Consider the following 22,390-nt stretch of genomic DNA (forward strand, 5'->3'; position numbering starts at 1 on the left):
GAGTTATTTGACTTTTTTGTTGACTGTTAAAAACTCTGCCTTCCGTACTCCGTGTCCACATATATCCAATTGATTTTATCCAATCATTTTATGAGGAAATGTTCAATCGCGCCTACGTTTGTATTAAAGCACTTATTTGTCATTACTTGTTCAAAGAAGTAACCTCTATTACCTGATTTTTCATTGCTAGAAGGGCGTTTAATAGCTGATGTCACAGATGAAATATCTGATGAAGATATTTTGAGATGTGGTTAGTACAAAAATTTTTCTTATCAAAAGAGTCGGAATATATGTTAATCTTATACTTATCATTGTTTTATTTTTTATCTTAGTTTCTGAACCAACAACAGAATTTAACAACAAGGAACAGGCTGATGGTACTTATAGCGGTACTCCTCAGTTACTATTTCTTTATCTATAAAAGAAATGTGAAGTTTAGCGATAATTGTACCCGCTGGTGTGTCCAGTAGGACCCCACCTTTTGCTGTATTCTGAAGCAATTTGAAGATATTATTGTCGCTCTAAACTCAAACCGTTTTTAGCGCTCAACCATGTTAGACCCCATTTCGTACCACCCTTCTCCGCCTTGAAAACTATGTTACTGGTGGTGTATATTTGGTATTGTTGTTATCATTTTGTTCAATCTATTAGCTACTGGCCTAAATATCAAAGCTGAAGAGAAGCAGACAAAAAAGATCGATAACGGTATTATTCCATTAACATTTTTTTATTTATATCTTTTGAGATAATTAAATTGTTTTTTTTTATTTATTATTTTATTTTTTCCTAATCCAATATTGCGCTTTCATCTTAGACTTTTTTGGCTCAAGAAAAGTAAAATAAAGACATTTCAAGTCATTCTTTTTGTGTGCGTGTGTGTCATTTGTCGCACTGTTGCTTTTAGCCTTTATTTATATCAGAACATTATTGGTATGTAATCTGACAGTTTAAGAGGGAAAATGATAGTTTATGGGCCTTTTATTTGTGAGCTTGTCTACTGTTTATAATATTTAGGAGAGATATTGCATCTTGCTACTTGCGGTACTATTTTGCGTGACAGACAGACGTATACGGGTATTACAATATAGACTTGTCGTCCACAGGTTCGCCCGTCCTTTAAATTTACTCGTTGCAACAAAATAGACAAACATATATCGCATTTTGCATTCGTGCGTATTATAAAAATTTCATGTTTCCATAACAGAACGCGTCTTTTGCGGACACACAAAAAGAAGACGGCTATTACTAAAGAGACTAGTCGTTAATCCGTGGAAAAATCCACGGGGTCGCTCGTCCTTTATATTCAGCCGTGGCAACAAAGTGGATAAAAATATACCGCATTTGATATTCGTGTTACCGCAACATTAGTTTCTAACTCAGCGGGGGGTCTGCATAGGCGGAGGCGCATAGACAGACAGACGAAGTAAGGCTATTATTACATAGATTTGCTAATTAAAATAGAATTGCAACTGTGCAATGAAATCACATTTTATTATATAAAGTAAAGCTGATTTAATAAAGTTTCGTGATAGCTTTTTCCAATTTTCCTTTATGTAGAACTTTTAACATGTGACTAAAGCCTGACGCATATTTTTTGCCTGATTGGATTCGCAAGATTTATCCTGCACTGGAAAAAATCACCACCTGACTTTAGATGATCTCTATATCTCTTTTTTTTAGATGAAATGGACATGGATTCGAACACAAATGGGGTGTGTTTTTGTGCAGCAACGGTTCATGAACGTAAGTGTGTATCATTTGTAATCTTTTCATGTACTGTACATGATTGATTAAAAAATAATTAATTAAAAATTCTTATAAAATAAAAAAATACAACTTTAAAACGTTTACTTATTATTCATTTGTCTTTTTACGGAGAAGATTTGTTTTCCCTGTAAAAAAAACTTCAATTTTTGCCTACTGGTGTATTTAGAAGTCCAAGATGTCTAATTCGAAGCGATATGGAAAAAACTTCTAGCATTTCTGTATATAAATTCAAATTTTGGTTTGGAAGAATTTGCCGCAGATCCTGAAAGAGAGAATATCTGGGAAATTTATTATATGAATTAATAAAGCGAATTTGGATTTAAAAATTTGATAAAAACTACCAAACATTTGTCTTCTGTGATAATTAGATTCTACTAGAACAAGTGTTACAACAGCAAGAGTGTACTTTTTCCTTTAAAAGAATGAAACTTATCATTTAAGCTATTGCGATATTAAAATGTTGTAAAGGTGTGCTGCTACAATAGATAGTTAAATATTACACAATCCACATGTTATGAGATATTAAGTATTTTTATGTAGAAATGGTTGCGTTGAAATCAGTGGAAACAAAGAAAATTGTTCTCAGCCTGTTTCCTGAATTTGGAAGTACTCCGGTAACAGATGTTTTACTAAAGGAAGCTCTGCATAGCTCTGTAAATGACGAAGTCATATACACCTATTTGTGTATTCTTTCCCGGCAAAGTAAACATAAGGTAACGATTTGAATTCTATTTTCTAAACTTTTCAAGTGTCTTAAAACAAATTGATAAAAATATTTTCTTCACAGAGTGTAAAGATTATTACTCCAGGCGAGATGTCTCTGATTTTTGATGAACCAGCGTCAAAAATGAAACAGGTGAGTGGTTTTTACCGTTCAGGCAAATTTAGGGCTAAGATCCATTATACACCTCTCTCACATAAAGTTTAGCTCTTTAACTTACGATCTTAGTCTATCTCCCAAATAAGAGTTTCTGAATAAAAAAATTTTATTATTCAAAGCACGTGCATGTCTACAAATAACTATACAAAATAAAAGGTGTTCCAAGTAAGTGCATCTTTACGTACTTTAAATTTAAGTGATCAAAAAGAATAAGAATAAAATCACTAACAAGTCAAATCATTATCATTCAAATTGTGAATGGGAAAAAATATCGCGTTAACAATTTTCTTTTACTCTACTTTTTTAGTAAATAAGTTTACTAAAAAAGCATGATCGCACATGTTATGATTTCGACATTTGAATTTTATTAAAAAAAGAAAGTAATACTGAAAATATACTGCTATTTACGTAAAATTAGCGCTCAACCATGTTAGACCCCATTTCGTGCCAGCCCTTCTCCGCCTTGAAAAACATGTTACTGGTGGTGTAAATAGTTTGTATCATGTTTCTAAATGCAGTACTTTATTTCAGCGTGATATAACAAAATACGATCAAATTATTGGTTGTCGTTGTTCAGGATACCACTGGACGCTTTCGGTACCAAAACCTTTACTTGTTTATTAGCGTTTTATTAATACCATGTATCTTGTCTTTCAAAATACATCTAACAGCTGGTACTTACTTTCAGGTTGTTATTCCATCTGCTTCAACCATAATTTACTTCAACCCACTCGGTGAATTACCTGAAGAAATTGTAAATGTTGAACAGCAATGGAAGTAAGTAGAATTTAATGATGAATTAAAAAGAATATATTTTTAAGTTAAAAAACCGCTTTACGATTTTATATTCTGTACTTTCTTAGTTCTTATCTTACGGCGAAATATCAAATAGAAGATAACTTTAACGTGGAAATTGTGCCACATGCACGACAGAAAGATAGCATTTCATGTGGTGTATACTGTTTGAAAGTAAGCATCACTCAAAAACCACTTTATAAAAATAGCCCTTTGTCCAAATAGACTTGTAACAACAATAGCTTGTTTTAGTTTGCAGAGTGCCTTATTTTGGAAAAACAAGAGGTGCCAATAACTTTAACAACATCAAGCGTTACAACCTACAGAGAGGAAATTGTTAAAAAATTGCTTGAAGAGGGAGGTACGATGAATTTCTTTTTAACCTTACAAATTGTTTTTGATGGTGCAATTGACGACTTTAATATATTTAGGTCAAGAACGATGGTGCAATAGCGTATGTCGAGTATGTGGAAAGGCAGAGGGTCCTAAAGTACAAGGAAAACCAACTGATGCGTGGGTATGAGATATATTTCTATATTATTAATACTCTTATTTGGTCTGTCTGCATACGAAAAAAGTATTTTTACGGAAACACAAAAGGCAGTAAATAAAGCATAAGCAAACCCGTGGATGTTTCCACGGGTTCGCCGGACTAGTTTTCTGTATAGTAGCCGTATTTTGTCTGTTTATTGTCAAAACCAGGCCATGTTGAACAACACGCAAAATATTCATGCTACAAATAACAAATAATATATATTTTTACTGACTTCTCTGCGACAGGTGAGCTCCCATGAATATTTCACGGAATAAGGCCTAATCTCTATATTAATCGTTTGTCTGTCTGTTACGGAAACACCAAATGCGATATATAAAGGACGGGCAAAAACGACTAATAACCAATAAAAATATAAACTGCAGTAATACCTGATAAATATCTTTTTACCTTTGCTAACGAAAATTATGTTTGAACGTGTCGTTTGATTTAATAGGTTTGCTGCGATACTTGCTTACCAGCCAGGTGGTATCATCAGCAGTGTTTACACAAGTCGTTAAGAAAATCGTACAGTAATTTCCCATTTAATTGTGATATGCTGCAAGTCGCTCCTCCGGAATTTAATGAGAAGTTGTGGACTGTACAAAAAAATGAAAAAGTGGAGGTACTTGTCATAAAAGACGAAGATATTAATGTACGTCTTTTTGTAAGGTTTATCTAAAAATAGATATGCATCTGCCTGCTTTGTTCTTGCGTGTCAAATCAAAGTTAAAGGGAACCTTACAATGAACGTATTATAATCTCCTTGTACGAGAACTTGAACTACAAATAAAACAAGTTTTGATGGATGAATATCAGTTACTTACAGCAAGGTAACAATCAAATAAAAAAAATGTTACGAAATCAGAGCACGTCAATTTAAATGCTTCTTTAATTTGTGTTGTGGTCAATATGAAGGTCATCGTTGAATTCTCCTAACAAAGGAAACCATTCTCATAAAGTACATACAATTATCTAAAAAATCGTAATCATCAAAACTCTTACTTAAGGGTTAGGGCAGCTTTTTTCCTTTTATTTGGAATATTACTGATTAACATATTCTAATCGTTAGAAGATCCACTTTGACAGTAAAATTTGATATTAAGGGATTTGATTACTTAAAGCTTAAAACACTTAAGAAAACGTGAAAGACCAATAAAGGTTAAGAAAATATAGAGATTTAAAAAATTTGCTGACGTGAACTACGAGTGAATCCCAGTTTAGTTTCAATGGACTAACGACTTTTTATTAACTAACGTTAAATTAATGTATTGATGTGGTAACATCTAAGACATGCATTTTTCAGGGGCTTTGAAGAAAAATGATACTGTATTATTATTATATATACAAATTATTTTTAGAATAACCAAGACACCGGTACAGTCAAGGTATGTGTCTAGCTCTATGAAATCTATAATGAACCCATGTGTATAAAGTGGACAACGTATAATTTAAAAAAAATATTTTTCAAGATTTTATACAACATTTTATGCAAAGAAACAAAGCTTTTTTGTTAAAATTAATGTGTGTATAACCTTGTTTGACCCAATAAATACACCTTTAGAAGAACGTAAATGAAGTTGATGAGGGCTGCTTCGTTATAAAAAGGAAAAACAATTACATGAGGAAATGTGCCGGGTGTGGCGGAGATTTCACAGGCACAGATGTGTGTGTCATGACAACAGAATTGAGATTATTAAGAGGAGAAAAGGCACCACACGGGAAACGCAAGAAAACAAATGTGCACTATCACATAGATCAAAAGTGTTTGGGCAGAGGATTTGAAGCAAATAATATATTAAATCCGATGAACGTCTTCATCTCAAAAGAAAACCTAGATATATTTAAACAAAACGGGGTGGATTTAAGGAAAAACAAGAATTTTTAGCATTATCAAGTTTTTTTTATAGAGATTGTATTTTATGACTGTTTTATGACGAAAATGTTCTTTAAAATACAGCGGAATATGTGTATGTGTCAGACTTTCCTGTTGATCTAATGGTGTTCCTTTTCTTCATATTTTATTGTAAGATACAATCACTTAACTTCAAACGTTTGAATAGCCATATCAAATGTGTGTTTTTATATTTTCCGCACAAAAAGAATAAATAAGAACAAGAAGAAGACAGCGTCTTTAACATCTGCGCTGCAGGAGAAATCTAATGGTCATACGTACGCAATTCGCTGCGTCAAGATCGTGCGCCATATAATATAAAATTCATTATGTAATGCATATAAAGCATTCATGATACATAAATACTGTTTTGCATTTAGGGTGAACATTATTTTATGAACGTACGTACGATAAAATGGATCAAATCAAGAGTAATTTTAAGAATGACGGCTGGATATGGATAAAAAAACGCGGCCATAATCGTCCCCCCTGGCCTTGTTAGGTCTTAACATCGGGACGGAACCTGAACCGTCCCCAGTAGGTCAAAAAGAAGAAGAAGAAGCTCTAGAAACGAGGTTGGAAATGCGACCAGAAGTATTATGTTGATCACCATGAAAAAAACGACTATCAAATATCACAGCACACTCTAGCCTACTCATAGACTGTGCACTTCGCCTTAGTCGTTCACATTTGGTGAAAAGAGGGGATTGGGAGCTATAACATCGTTAGCATGTTCTGGAAGGCAAGTCGTTAATGTGCATGCGTATTATTTTCAGAAAATAGAAAACACCAGCGTATCAAAATCGATCGAAGTTGCGAAGCGCGTCTGGTTTGCAGGGAACGCCATAGGGGGTACAGAAAAAATCAGGTACGGATGCCTGAATTATTCTGTACCCCCCTACAGTTAAAGGCGTACAATATCTGGCAACGCCATAGGGGGTACAGAAAAATCAGGTATGAATGCCTGAATTATTCTGTACCCCCCTACAGTTCTGGGCGTGCAAATATCTGGCAACGCCATGGAGGGTACAGAAAAAATCAGGTATGGATGCCTGAATTATCCTGTACCCCCCTACTGTTTTGGGCGTATAAATATCTGGCAACGCCATAGGGGGTACAGAAAAAATCAGGTATTAATGCCTGAATTATTCTTTACCCCCCTACAGTTCTAGGCGTACAATATCTGGCAACGCCATAGGGGGTACAGAAAAAATCAGGTATGAATGCCTGAATTATTCTGTACCCCCCTACAGTTCTGGGCGTGCAAATATCTGGCAACGCCATAGAGGGTACAGAAAAAATCAGGTATGGATGCCTGAATTAATCTGTACCCCCCTACAGTTTTGGGCGTATAAATGTCTGGCAACGTCATAGGGGGTACAGAAAAAATCACGTATTAATGCCTGAATTATTCTGTACCCCCCTACAGTTCTAGGCGTACAATATCTGGAAACGCCATAGGGGGTACAGAAAAAATCAGGTATGAATGCCTGAATTATTCTGTAACCCCTACAGTTCTGGGCGTGCAAATATCTGGCAACGCCATAGGGGGTACAGAAAAAATCAGGTATGGATGCCTGAAATATTCTGTACCCCCCCACAGTTCTGGGCGTACAAATATCCGGGTACGCCATGGGGGCTACAGAAAAAATCAGGTATGGATGCCTGAATTATTCTGTATCCCCTTACAGTTCTGAGCGTAGAAGTATCTGGCAATGGCAAAGGGGGTACAGATGAAATCACGTATGAATGCCTGAATTATTCTGTACCCCCTACAGTGCTGGTCGTACAAACATCTGGCAACGCCATACGGGGTACAGAAAAAATCAGGTATGGATGCCTGAATTATCCTGTACCCCCCTACTGTTTTGGGCGTATAAATATCTGGCAACGCCATAGGGGGTACAGAAAAAATCAGGTATTAATGCCTGAATTATTCTTTACCCACCTACAGTTCTAGGCGTACAATATCTGGCAACGCCATAGGGGGTACAGAAAAAATCAGGTATGAATGCCTGAATTATTCTGTACCCCCCTACAGTTCTGGGCGTGCAAATATCTGGCAACGCCATAGAGGGTACAGAAAAAATCAGGTATGGATGCCTGAATTAATCTGTACCCCCCTACAGTTTTGGGCGTATAAATGTCTGGCAACGTCATAGGGGGTACAGAAAAAATCACGTATTAATGCCTGAATTATTCTGTACCCCCCCTACAGTTCTAGGCGTACAATATCTTGAAACGCCATAGGGGGTACAGAAAAAATCAGGTATGAATGCCTGAATTATTCTGTACCCCCTACAGTTCTGGGCGTGCAAATATCTGGCAACGCCATAGGGGGTACAGAAAAAATCAGGTATGGATGCCTGAAATATTCTGTACCCCCCCCACAGTTCTGGGCGTACAAATATCCGGGTACGCCATGGGGGCTACAGAAAAAATCAGGTATGGATGCCTGAATTATTCTGTATCCCCTTACAGTTCTGAGCGTAGAAGTATCTGGCAATGGCAAAGGGGGTACAGATGAAATCACGTATGAATGCCTGAATTATTCTGTACCCCCTACAGTGCTGGTCGTACAAACATCTGGCAACGCCATACGGGGTACAAAAAAAATCACGTATGAATGCCTGAATTATTCTGTACCCCCTACAGTGCTGGGCGTACAAACATCTGGTAACGCCATAAGGGGTACAGAAAAAATCAGGTATGAATGCCTGAATTATTCTGTACCCCCCTACAATTCTGGGCGTACAAATATCTGGTAACGCCATAGGGGGTACAGAAAAAATCAGGTATGAATGCCTGAATTATTCTGTACCACCTACAGTTCTGGGCGTGCAAATATCTGGCAACGCGATAGGGGGTACAGAAAAAATCAGGTATGTATGCCTGAATTATTCTGTACCCCCTACAGTTCTGGGCGTGCAAATATCTGGCAACGCCATAGGGGTACAGAAAAAATCAGGTATGGATGCCTGAATTATTCTGTACCCCCCTACAGTTCTGGGCGTACAAATATCTGGGTACGCCATGGGGGGTACAGAAAAAATCAGGTATGGATGCCTGAATTATTCTGTACCCACCTACAGTTCTAGGCGTACAATATCTGGCAACGCCACAGGGGGTACAGAAAAAATCAGGTATGAATGCCTGAATTATTTTGTACCCCCCTACAGTTCTGGGCGTGCAAATATCTGGCAACGCCATAGAGGGTACAGAAAAAATCAGGTATGGATGCCTGAATTATTCTGTACCCCCCTACAGTTTTGGGTGTATAAATGTCTGGCAACGTCATAGGGGGTACAGAAAAAATCAGGTATTAATGCCTGAATTATTCTGTACCCCCCTACAGTTCTAGGCGTACAATATCTGGCAACGCCATAGGGGGTACAGAAAAAATCAGGTATGAATGCCTGAATTATTCTGTACCCCCTACAGTTCTGGGCGTGCAAATATCTGGCAACGCCATAGGGCGTACAGAAAAAGTCACGTATGGATGCCTGAATTATTCTGCATCCCCCAACAGTTCAGGGCGTACAAATATCTGGGTACGCCATGGGGGGTACAGAAAAAATCATGTATGGAAGCCTGAATTATTCTGTACCCCCGTACAGTTCTAGGCGTACAATATCTGGCAACGCCACAGGGGGTACAGAAAAAATCAGGTATGAATGCCTGAATTATTCTGTACCTCCTACAGTTCTGGGCGTGCAAATATCTGGCAACGCCATAGGGGGTACAGAAAAAATCACGTATGGATGCCTGAATTATTCTGTACCCCCCTACAGTTCTGGGCGTACAAATATCTGGGTACGCCATGGGGGGTACAGAAAAAATCAGGTATGGATGCCTGAATTATTCTGTACCCCCCTACAGTTCTAGGCGTACAATATTTGGCAACGCCACAGGGGGTACAGAAAAAATCAGGTATGAATGCCTGAATTATTCTGTACCCCCTTGCAGTTCTTGGCGTAGAAGTATCTGGCAACGGGAAAGGGGGTACAGAAGAAATCACGTATGGATGCCTGAATTATTCTGTACCCCCCTACAGTTCTGGGCGTACAAATATCTGGGTACGCCATGGGGGGTACAGAAAAAATCAGGTATGGATGCCAGAATTTTTCAGTACCCGCCTACAGTTCTAGGCGTACAATATCTGGCAACGCCACAGGGGGTACAGAAAAAATCATGTATGAATGCCTGAATTATTCTGTACCCCCCCTTCAGTTCTAGGCGTACAATATCTGGCAACGCCATAGGGAGTACAGAAAAAATCAGGTATGTATTCCTGAATTATTCTGTACCCCCTACAGTTCTGGGCGTGCAAATATCTGGCAACGCCATAGGGGGTACAGAAAAAATCACGTATGGATGCCTGAATTATTCTGTATCCCCCTACAGTTCTGGGCGTACAAATATCTGGGTACGCCATGGGGGGTACAGAAAAAATCAGGTATGGATGCCTGAATTATTCTGTACCCCCTACAGTTCTGGGCGTGCAAATATCTGGCAACGCCATAGGGGGTACAGAAAAAATCAGGTATGGATACCTAAAATATTCTGTACCCCCCCCACAGTTCTGGGCGTACAAATATCCGGGTACGCCATGGGGGCTACAGAAAAAATCAGGTATGGATGCCTGAATTATTCTGTACACCCTTACAGTTCTTGGCGTAGAAGTATCTGGCAACGGCGAAGGGGGTACAGAAAAAATCAGGAATGGATGCCTGAATTATTCTGTAACCCCTACAGTTCTGGGCGTACAAATATCTGGGTACGCCATGGGGGGTACAGAAAAAATCAGGTATGGATGCCGGAATTATTCTGTACCCCCTACAGTTCTAGGCGTACAATATCTGGCAACGCCACAGGGGGTACAGAAAAATCAGGTATGAATGCCTGAATTATTCTGTACCCCCTACAGTTCTGGGCGTGCAAATATCTGGCAACGCCATAGAGGGTACAGAAAAAATCAGGTATTAATGCCTGAATTATTCTGTACCCCCCTACAGTTCTAGGCGTACAATATCTGGCAACGCCATAGGGAGTACAGAAAAAATCAGGTATGTATGCCTGAATTATTCTGTACCCCCTACAGTTCTGGGCGTGCAAATATCTGGCAACGCCATAGGGGGTACAGAAAAAAGCACGTATGGATGCCTGAATTATTCTGTATCCCCCTACAGTTCTGGGCGTACAAATATCTGGGTACGCCATGGGGGGTACAGAAAAAATCAGGTATGGATGCCTAAATTATTCTGTACCCCCCTACAGTTCTAGGCGTACAATATCTGGCAACGCCACAGGGGGTACAGAAAAAATCAGGTATGAATGCCTGAATTATTCTGTACCCCCCTACAGTTCTTGGCGTGCAAATATCTGGCAACGCCTTAGAGGGCACAGAAAAAATCAGGTATGGATGCCTGAATTATCCTGTACCCCCCTACTGTTTTGGGCGTATAAATATCTGGCAACGCCATAGGGGGTACAGAAAAAATCAGGTATTAATGCCTGTATTATTCTGTACCCCCCTACAGTTCTAGGCGTACAATATCTGGCAACGCCATAGGGGGTACAGAAAAAATCAGGTATGAATGCCTGAATTATTCTGTACCCCCTACAGTTCTGGGCGTGCAAATATCTGGCAACGTCATAGGGGGTACAGAAAAAATCAGGTATGGATGCTTGAATTATTCTGTACCCCCTACAGTGCTGGGCGTACAAACATCTGGTAACGTCATAAGGGGTACAGAAATAATCAGGTATGGATGCCTGAATTATCCTGTACCCCCCTACTGTTTTGGGCGTATAAATATCTGGCAACGCCATAGGGGGTACAGAAAAAATCAGGTATTAATGCCTGTATTATTCTGTACCTCCTTACAGTTCTGGGCGTAGAAGTATCTGGCAACGGCAAAGGGGGTACAGAAGAAATCACGTATGAATGCCTGAATTATTCTGTACCCCCTCAGTGCTGGTCGTACAAACATCTGGCAACGCCATAGTGGGCACAAAAAAATCACGAATGAATGCCTGAATTATTCTGTACCCCCTACAGTGCTGGGCGTACAAACATCTGGTAACGTCATAAGGGGTACAGAAATAATCAGGTATGGATGCCTGAATTATTCTGTACCCACCTACAATTCTGGGCGTACAAATATCTGGTAACGCCATAGGGGGTACAGAAAAAGTCAGGTATTAATGCCTGAATTATTCTGTATCCCCCTACAGTTCTAGGCGTACACTATCCGGCAACGCCATAGGGGTACAGAAAAAATCAGGTATGAATGCCTGAATTATTCTGTACCCCCTACAGTTCTGGGCGTGCAAATATCTGGCAACGCGATAGGGTGTACAGAAAAAATCAGGTATTAATGCTTGAATTATTCTGTACCCTCCCTACAGTTCTAGGCGTACAATATCTGGCACCGCGATAGGGGGTGCAGAAAAAATCAGGTATGAATGCCTGAATTATTCTGTAACCCCTACAGTTCTGGGCGTGCAAATATCTGGCTACGCCATAGGGGGTACAGAAAAAATCAGGTACGGACGCCTGAATTATTCTGTACCCCCCTACAGTTCTGGGCGTACAAATATCTGGGTACGCCATGGGGGGTACAGAAAAAATCAGGTATGGATGCCTGAATTATTCTGTACCCCCCTACAGTTCTAGGCGTACAATATCTGGCAACGCCACAGGGGGTACAGAAAAAATCAGGTATGAATGCCTGAATTATTCTGTACCCCCCTACAGTTCTGGGCGTGCAAATATCTGGCAACGCCATAGAGGGTACAGAAAAAATCAGGTATGAATGCCTGAATTATTCTGTACCCCCTTGCAGTTCTTGGCGTAGAAGTATCTGGCAACGGGAAAGGGGGTACAGAAGAAATCACGTATGGATGCCTGAATTATTCTGTACCCCCCTACAGTTCTGGGCGTACAAATATCTGGGTACAGCATGGAGGGTACAGAAAAAATCAGGTATGGATGCCAGAATTATTCTGTACCCCCCTACAGTTCTAGGCGTACAATATCTGGCAACGCCACAGGGGGTACAGAAAAAATCATGTATGAATGCCTGAATTATTCTGTACCCCCCCTTCAGTTCTGGGCGTGCAAATATCTGGCAACGCCATGGAGGGTACAGAAAAAATCAGGTATGGATGCCTGAATTATCCTGTACTCCCCTAATGTTTTGGGCGTATAAATATCTGGCAACGCAATAGGGGGTACAGAAAAAATCAGGTATTAATGCCTGAATTATTCTGTACCCCCCTACAGTTCTAGGCGTACAATATCTGGCAACGCCATAGGGGGTACAGAAAAAACCAGGTATGAATGCCTGAATTATTCTGTACCCCCTACAGTTCTGGGCGTGCAAATATCTGGCAACGCCATAGGGGGTACAGAAAAAATCAGGTATGGATGCCTGAATTATTCTGTCCCCCCCTACAGTTCTGGGCGTACAAGTATCTGGGTACGCCATGGGGGGTACAGAAAAAATCAGGTATGGATGCCTGAATTATTCTGTATCCCCTTACAGTTCTGAGCGTAGAAGTATCTGGCAACGGCAAAGGGGGTACAGATGAAATCACGTATGAATGCCTGAATTATTCTGTACCCCCTACAGTGCTGGTCGTACAAACATCTGGCAACGCCATAGGGGGTACAAAAAAAATCACGTATGAATGCCTGAATTATTCTGTACCCCCTACAGTGCTGGGCGTACAAACATCTGGTAACGCCATAAGGGGTACAGAAAAAATCAGGTATGAATGCCTGAATTATTCTGTACCCCCCTACAATTCTGGGCGTACAAATATCTGGTAACGCCATAGGGGGTACAGAAAAAATCAGGTATGGATCCCTGAATTATTCTGTCCCCCCCTACAGTTCTGGGCGTACAAATATCTGGGTACGCCATGGGGGGTACAGAAAAAATCAGGTATGGATGCCTGAATTATTCTGTATCCCCTTACAGTTCTGAGCGTAGAAGTATCTGGCAACGGCAAAAGGGGTACAGATGAAATCACGTATGAATGCCTGAATTATTCTGTACCCCCTACAGTGCTGGTCGTACAAACATCTGGCAACGCCATAGGGGGTACAAAAAAAATCACGTATGAATGCCTGAATTATTCTGTACCCCCTACAGTGCTGGGCGTACAAACATCTGGTAACGCCATAAGGGGTACAGAAAAAATCAGGTATGAATGCCTGAATTATTCTGTACCCCCCTACAATTCTGGGCGTACAAATATCTGGTAACGCCATAGGGGGTACAGAAAAAATCAGGTACGGATGCCTGAATTATTCTTTACCCCCCTACAGTTCTAGGCGTACAATATCTGGCAACGCCATAGGGGGTACAGAAAAAATCAGGTATGAATGCCTGAATTATTCTGTACCCCCCTACAGTTCTGGGCGTGCAAATATCTGGCAACGCCATAGAGGGTACAGAAAAAATCAGGTATGGATGCCTGAATTAATCTGTACCCCCCTACAGTTTTGGGCGTATAAATGTCTGGCAACGTCATAGGGGGTACAGAAAAAATCACGTATTAATGCCTGAATTATTCTGTACCCCCCTACAGTTCTAGGCGTACAATATCTGGAAACGCCATAGGGGGTACAGAAAAAATCAGGTATGAATGCCTGAATTATTCTGTACCCCCTACAGTTCTGGGCGTGCAAATATCTGGCAACGCCATAGGGGGTACAGAAAAAATCAGGTATGGATGCCTGAAATATTCTGTACCCCCCCACAGTTCTGGGCGTACAAATATCCGGGTACGCCATGGGGGCTACAGAAAAAATCTGGTATGGATGCCTGAATTATTCTGTACACCCTTACAGTTCTTGGCGTAGAAGTATCTGGCAACGGCGAAGGGGATACAGAAAAAATCAGGTATGGATGCCTGAATTATTCTGTACCCCCTACAGTTCTGGGCGTACAAATATCTGGGTACGCCATGGGGGGTACAGAAAAAATCAGATATGGATGCCGGAATTATTCTGTACCCCCCTACAGTTCTAGGCGTACAATATCTGGCAACGCCACAGGGGGTACAGAAAAAATCAGGTATGAATGCCTGAATTATTCTGTACCCCCTACAGTTCTGGGCGTGCAAATATCTGGCAACGCCATAGAGGGTACAGAAAAAATCAGGTATTAATGCCTGAATTATTCTGTACCCCCCTACAGTTCTAGGCGTACAATATCTGGCAACGCCATAGGGAGTACAGAAAAAATCAGGTATGTATGCCTGAATTATTCTGTACCCCCTACAGTTCTGGGCGTGCAAATATCTGGCAACGCCATAGGGGGTACAGAAAAAATCACGTATGGATGCCTGAATTATTCTGTATCCCCCTACAGTTCTGGGCGTACAAATATCTGGGTACGCCATGGGGGGTACAGAAAAAGTCAGGTATGGATGCCTGAATTATTCTGTACCCCCCTACAGTTCTAGGCGTACAATATCTGGCAACGCCACAGGGGGTACAGAAAAAATCAGGTATGAATGCCTGAATTATTCTGTACCCCCCTACAGTTCTTGGCGTGCAAATATCTGGCAACGCCTTAGAGGGTACAGAAAAAATCAGGTATGGATGCCTGAATTATCCTGTACCCCCCTACTGTTTTGGACGTATAAATATCTGGCAACGCCATAGGGGGTACAGAAAAAATCAGGTATTAATGCCTGTATTATTCTGTACCCCCCTACAGTTCTAGGCGTACAATATCTGGCAACGCCATAGGGGGTACAGAAAAAATCAGGTATGAATGCCTGAATTATTCTGTACCCCCTACAGTTCTGGGCGTGCAAATATCTGGCAACGTCATAGGGGGTACAGAAAAAATCAGGTATGGATGCCCGAATTATTCTGTACCCCCCTACAGTTCTGGGCGTACAAATATCTGGGTACGCCATGGGGGTACAGAAAAAATCAGGTATGGATGCCTGAATTATTCTGTACCTCCTTACAGTTCTGGGCGTAGAAGTATCTGGCAACGGCAAAGGGGGTACAGAAGAAATCACGTATGAATGCCTGAATTATTCTGTACCCCCTCAGTGCTGGTCGTACAAACATCTGGCAACGCCATAGGGGGCACAAAAAAAATCACGTATGAATGCCTGAATTATTCTGTACCCCCTACAGTGCTGGGCGTACAAACATCTGGTAACGTCATAAGGGGTACAGAAATAATCAGGTATGGATGCCTGAATTATTCTGTACCCACCTACAATTCTGGGCGTACAAATATCTGGTAACGCCATAGGGGGTACAGAAAAAGTCAGGTATTAATGCCTGAATTATTCTGTATCCCCCTACAGTTCTAGGCGTACACTATCCGGCAACGCCATAGGGGTACAGAAAAAATCAGGTATGAATGCCTGAATTATTCTGTACCCCCTACAGTTCTGGGCGTGCAAATATCTGGCAACGCGATAGGGTGTACAGAAAAAATCAGGTATTAATGTTTGAATTATTCTGTACCCTCCCTACAGTTCTAGGCGTACAATATCTGGCAACGCGATAGGGGGTGCAGAAAAAATCAGGTATGAATGCCTGAATTATTCTGTAACCCCTACAGTTCTGGGCGTGCAAATATCTGGCTACGCCATAGGGGGTACAGAAAAAATCAGGTATGGACGCCTGAATTATTCTGTACCCCCCTACAGTTCTGGGCGTACAAATATCTGGGTACGCCATGGGGGCTACAGAAAAAATCAGGTATGGATGCCTGAATTATTCTGTACACCCTTACAGTTCTGGGCGTGCAAATATCTGGCAACGCCATAGAGGGTACAGAAAAAATCAGGTATGGATGCCTGAATTTTTCTGTACCCCCCTACAGTTTTGGGCGTATAAATATCTGGCAACGCCATAGAGGGTACAGAAAAAATCAGGTATGGATGCCTGAATTATTCTGTACCCCCCTACTGTTTTGGGCGTATAAATATCTGGCAACGCCATAGGGGGTACAGAAAAAATCAGGTATGAATGCCTGAATTATTCTGTACCCCCTACAGTTCTGGGCGTGCAAATATATGGCAACCCCATAGGGGGTACAGAAAAAATCAGGTATGGATGCCTGAATTATTCTTAACCCCCCCCCCACAGTTCTGGGCGTACAAATATCCGGGTACGCCATGGGGGCTACAGAAAAAATCAGGTATGAATGCCTGAATTATTCTGTACCCCCCTTCAGTTCTGGGCGTGCAAATATCTGGCAACGCCATGGAGGGTACAGAAAAAATCAGGTATGGATGCCTGAATTATCCTGTACCCCCCTACTGTTTTGGGCATATAAATATCTGGCAACGCCATAGGGGGTACAGAAAAAATCAGGTATTAATGCCTGAATTATTCTGTACCCCCCTACAGTTCTAGGCGTACAATATCTGGCAACGCCATAGGGGGTACAGAAAAAATCAGGTATGAATGCCTGAATTATTCTGTACCCCCTACAGTTCTGGGCGTGCAAATATCTGGCAACGCCATAGGGGGTACAGAAAAAATCAGGTATGGATGCCTGAATTATTCTGTACCCCCCTACAGTTCTGGGCGTACAAATATCTGGGTACGCCATGGGGGGTACAGAAAAAATCAGGTATGGATGCCTGAATTATTATGTACCCCCTACAGTTCTGGGCGTGCAAATATCTGGCAACGCCATAGGGCGTACAGAAAAAATCACGTATGGATGCCTGAATTATTCTGTACCCCCCAACAGTTCAGGGCGTACAAATATCTGGGTACGCCATGGGGGGTACAGAAAAAATCATGTATGGAAGCCTGAATTATTCTGTACCCCCCTACAGTTCTAGGCGTACAATATCTGGCAACGCCACAGGGGGTACAGAAAAAATCAGGTATGAATGCCTGAATTATTCTGTACCTCCTACAGTTCTGGGCGTGCAAATATCTGGCAACGCCATAGGGGGTACAGAAAAAATCACGTATGGATGCCTGAATTATTCTGTACCCCCCTACAGTTCTGGGCGTACAAATATCTGGGTACGCCATGGGGGGTACAGAAAAAATCAGGTATGGATGCCTGAATTATTCTGTACCCTCCTACAGTTCTAGGCGTACAATATCTGGCAACGCCACAGGGGGTACAGAAAAAATCAGGTATGAATGCCTGAATTATTCTGTACCCCCTTGCAGTTCTTGGCGTAGAAGTATCTGGCAACGGGAAAGGGGGTACAGAAGAAATCACGTATGGATGCCTGAATTATTCTGTACCCCCCTACAGTTCTAGGCGTACAATATCTGGCAACGCCACAGGGGGTACAGAAAAAATCATGTATGAATGCCTGAATTATTCTGTACCCCCCCCCCTCCCCCTTCAGTTCTGGGCGTGCAAATATCTGGCAACGCCATGAAGGGTACAGAAAAAATCAGGTATGGATGCCTGAATTATCCTGTACCCACGTACTGTTTTGGGCGTATAAATATCTGGCAACGCCATAGGGGGTACAGAAAAAATCAGGTATTAATGCCTGAATTATTCTGTACCCCCTACAGTTCTAGGCGTACAATATCTGGCAACGCCATAGGGGGTACAGAAAAAATCAGGTATGAATGCCTGAAATATTCTGTACCCCCTACAGTTCTGGGCGTGCAAATATCTGGCAACGCCATAGGGGGTACAGAAAAAATCAGGTATGGATGCCTGAATTATTCTGTACCCCCCTACAGTTCTGGGCGTACAAATATCTGGGTACGCCATGGGGGGTACAGAAAAAATCAGGTATGGATGCCTGAATTATTCTGTACCCCCCTACAGTGCTGGTCGTACAAACATCTGGCAACGCCATAGGGGGTACAAAAAAAATCACGTATGAATGCCTGAATTATTCTGTACCCCCTACAGTGCTGGGCGTACAAACATCTGGTAACGCCATAAGGGGTACAGAAAAAATCAGGTATTAATGCCTGAATTATTCTGTACCCCCCTACAGTTCTAGGCGTACAATATCTGGCAACGCCATAGGGGGTACAGAAAAAATCAGGTATGGATGCCTGAATTATTCTGTACCCCCCTACTGTTTTGGGCGTATAAATATCTGGCAACGCCATAGGGGGTACAGAAAAAATCAGGTATTAATGCCTGAATTATTCTGTACCCACCTACAGTGCTGGTCGTACAAACATCTGGCAACGCCATAGGGGGTACAAAAAAAATCACGTATGAATGCCTGAATTATTCTGTACCCCCTACAGTGCTGGGCGTACAAACATCTGGTAACGCCATAAGGGGTACAGAAAAAATCAGGTATTAATGCCTGAATTATTCTGTACCCCCCTACAGTTCTAGGCGTACAATATCTGGCAACGCCATAGGGGGTACAGAAAAAATCAGGTATGAATGCCTGAATTAATCTGTACCCCTTACAGTTCTGGGCGTGCAAATATCTGGGTACGCCATGGGGGGTACAGAAAAAATCAGGTATGGATGCCGGAATTATTCTGTACCCCCCTACAGTTCTAGGCGTGCAAATATCTGGCAACGCCAGGGAGGGTACAGAAAAAATCAGGTATGGATGCCTGAGGTATTCTGTACCCCTACAGTTTTGGGCGTATAAATGTCTGGCAACGTCATAGGGGGTACAGAAAAAATCATGTATTAATGCCTGAATTATTCTGTCCCCCCCTACAGTTCTAGGCGTACAATATCTGGCAACGCCATAGGGGGTACAGAAAAAATCAGGTATGAATGCCTGAATTATTCTGTACCCCCTAAAGTTCTGGGCGTTCAAATATATGGCAACCCCATAGGGGGTACAAAAAAAATCAGGTATGGATGCCTGAATTATTCTGTACCCCCCCCCCCCCCCCACAGTTCTGGGAGTACAAATATCCGGGTACGCCATGGGGGCTACAGAAAAAAGCAGGTATGGATGCCTGAAATATTCTGTACACCCTTACAGTTCTTGGCGTAGAAGTATCTGGCAACGGCGAAGGGGGTACAGAAAAAATCAGGTATGGATGCCTGAATTATTCTGTACCCCCCTACAGTTCTGGGCGTACAAATATCTGGGTACGCCATGGGGGGTACAGAAAAAATCAGGTATGGATGCCTGAATTATTCTGTACCCCCCTACAGTTCTAGGCGTACAATATCTGGCAACGCCACAGGGGGTACAGAAAAAATCAGGTATGAATGCCTGAATTATTCTGTACCCCCCTACAGTTGTGGGCGTGCAAATATCTGGCAACGCCATAGAGGGTACAGAAAAAATCAGGTATGGATGCCTGAATTATCCTGTACCCCCCCTACTGTTTTGGGCGTATAAATATCTGGCAACGCCATAGGGGGTACAGAAAAAATCAGGTATTAATGCCTGAATTATTCTGTACCCCCCTACAGTTCTAGGCGTACGATATCTGGCAACGCCATAGGGGGTACTGAAAAAATCAGGTATGAATGCCTGAATTATTCTGTACCCCCTACAGTTCTGGGCGTGCAAATATCTGGCAACGCCACAGGGGGTACAGAAAAAATCAGGTATGAATGCCTGAATTATTCTGTACCCCTCTACAGTTCTGGGCGTGCAAATATCTGGCAACGCCATAGAGGGTAGAGAAAAAATCAGGTATGGATGCCTGAATTTTTCTGTACCCCCCTACTGTTTTGGGCGTATAAATATCTGGCAACGCCATAGGGGGTACAGAAAAAATCAGGTATTAATGCCTGAATTATTCTGTACCCCCCTACAGTTCTAGGCGTACGATATCTGGCAACGCCATAGGGGGTACAGAAAAAATCAGGTATGAATGCCTGAATTATTCTGTACCCCCTACAGTTCTGGGCGTGCAAATATATGGCAACCCCATAGGGGGTACAGAAAAAATGAGGTATGGATGCCTGAATTATTCTGTACCACCCCCCCCCCCCCCCCCCCCCACAGTTCTGGGCGTACAAATATCCGGGTACGCCATGGGGGCTACAGAAAAAATCAGGTATGGATGCCTGAATTATTCTGTACACCCTTACAGTTCTGGGCGTGCAAATATCTGGCAACGCCATAGAGGGTACAGAAAAAATCAGGTATGGATGCCTGAATTTTTCTGTACCCCCCTACAGTTTTGGGCGTATAAATATCTGGCAACGCCATAGAGGATACAGAAAAAATCAGGTATGGATGCCTGAATTATTCTGTACCCCCCTACTGTTTTGGGCGTATAAATATCTGGCAACGCCATAGGGGGTACAGAAAAAATCAGGTATGAATGCCTGAATTATTCTGTACCCCCTACAGTTCTGGGCGTGCAAATATATGGCAACCCCATAGGGGGTACAGAAAAAATCAGGTATGGATGCCTGAATTATTCTTAACCCCCCCCCCCCCCCACAGTTCTGGGCGTACAAATATCCGGGTACGCCATGGGGGCTACAGAAAAAATCAGGTATGGATGCCTGAATTTTTCTGTACCCCCCTACTGTTTTGGGCGTATAAATATCTGGCAACGTCATAGGGGGTACAGAAAAAATCAGGTATTAATGCCTGAATTATTCTGTACCCCCCTACAGTTCTAGGCGTACAATATCTGGCAACGCCATAGGGGGTACAGAAAAAATCAGGTATGAATGCCTGAATTATTCTGTACCTCCTACAGTTCTGGGCGTGCAAATATCTGGCAACGTCATAGCTGGTACAGAAAAAATCAGGTATGGATGCCTGAATTATTCTGTACCCCCCTACAGTGCTGGTCGTACAAACATCTGGCAACGCCATAGGGGGTACAAAAAAAATCAGGTATGAATGCCTGAATTAATCTGTACCCCCTACAGTTCTGGGCGTGCAAATATCTGGGTACGCCATGGGGAGTACAGAAAAAATCAGGTATGGATGCCGGAATTATTCTGTACCCCCCTACAGTTCTAGGCGTGCAAATGTCTGGCAACGTCATAGGGGGTACAGAAAAAATCAGGTATTAATGCCTGAAATATTCTGTTCCCCCCTACAGTTCTAGGCGTACAATATCTGGCAACGCCATAGGGGGTACAGAAAAAATCAGGTATGAATGCCTGAATTATTCTGTACCCCCTACAGTTCTGGGCGTGCAAATATATGGCAACCCCATAGGGGGTACAGAAAAAATTAGGTATGGATGCCTGAATTATTCTGTACCCCCCCCCCACAGTTCTGGGCGTACAAATATCCGGGTACGCCATGGGGGCTACAGAGAAAATCAGGTATGGATGCCTGAATTATTCTGTACACCCTTACAGTTCTTGGCGTGGAAGTATCTGGCAACGGCGAAGGGGGTACAGAAAAAATCAGGTATGGATGCCTGAATTATTCTGTACCCCCCTACAGTTCTGGGCGTACAAATATCTGGGTACGCCATGGGGGGTACAGAAAAAATCAGGTATGGATGCCTGAATTATTCTGTACCCCCCTACAGTTCTAGGCGTACAATATCTGGCAACGCCACAGGGGGTACAGAAAAAATCAGGTATGAGTGCCTGAATTATTCTGTACCCCCCTACAG

The 22,390-nt window shown here is 42.0% G+C and overlaps 1 protein-coding gene across 1 annotated transcript; it reads left to right on the forward strand.

Moving 5' to 3' along the window:
* Positions 1–579: 579 nt before the first annotated feature.
* LOC130613006 (uncharacterized) lies at positions 580–6,996 on the forward strand. The gene is made up of 9 exons (XM_057434331.1): positions 580–2,480; positions 2,555–2,623; positions 3,179–3,244; positions 3,336–3,424; positions 3,511–3,616; positions 3,695–3,803; positions 3,874–3,959; positions 4,432–4,629; positions 5,336–6,996. The coding sequence occupies exons 1-9, from the start codon at positions 2,310–2,312 to the stop codon at positions 5,372–5,374; spliced, it is 933 nt and encodes a 310-aa protein (XP_057290314.1). The 5' UTR covers positions 580–2,309; the 3' UTR covers positions 5,375–6,996.
* The last annotated feature ends 15,394 nt before the right edge of the window (positions 6,997–22,390 follow it).

This window comes from Hydractinia symbiolongicarpus, chromosome 10 (genome assembly GCF_029227915.1).
Source record: "Hydractinia symbiolongicarpus strain clone_291-10 chromosome 10, HSymV2.1, whole genome shotgun sequence".
Classification (NCBI taxonomy): Eukaryota; Metazoa; Cnidaria; class Hydrozoa; order Anthoathecata; family Hydractiniidae; genus Hydractinia; species Hydractinia symbiolongicarpus.

Bases quoted from the DNA above. Each gene is read 5' to 3' on its own strand.
- LOC130613006 (XM_057434331.1), top strand. From the start codon at position 2,310: ATGGTTGCGTTGAAATCAGTGGAAACAAAGAAAATTGTTCTCAGCCTG. The intron at 2,624-3,178 runs GTGAGTGGTTTT...ACTTTATTTCAG, and splicing joins CAGCGTCAAAAATGAAACAG to CGTGATATAACAAAATACGA. The intron at 4,630-5,335 runs GTACGTCTTTTT...AATTATTTTTAG, and splicing joins TAAAAGACGAAGATATTAAT to AATAACCAAGACACCGGTAC.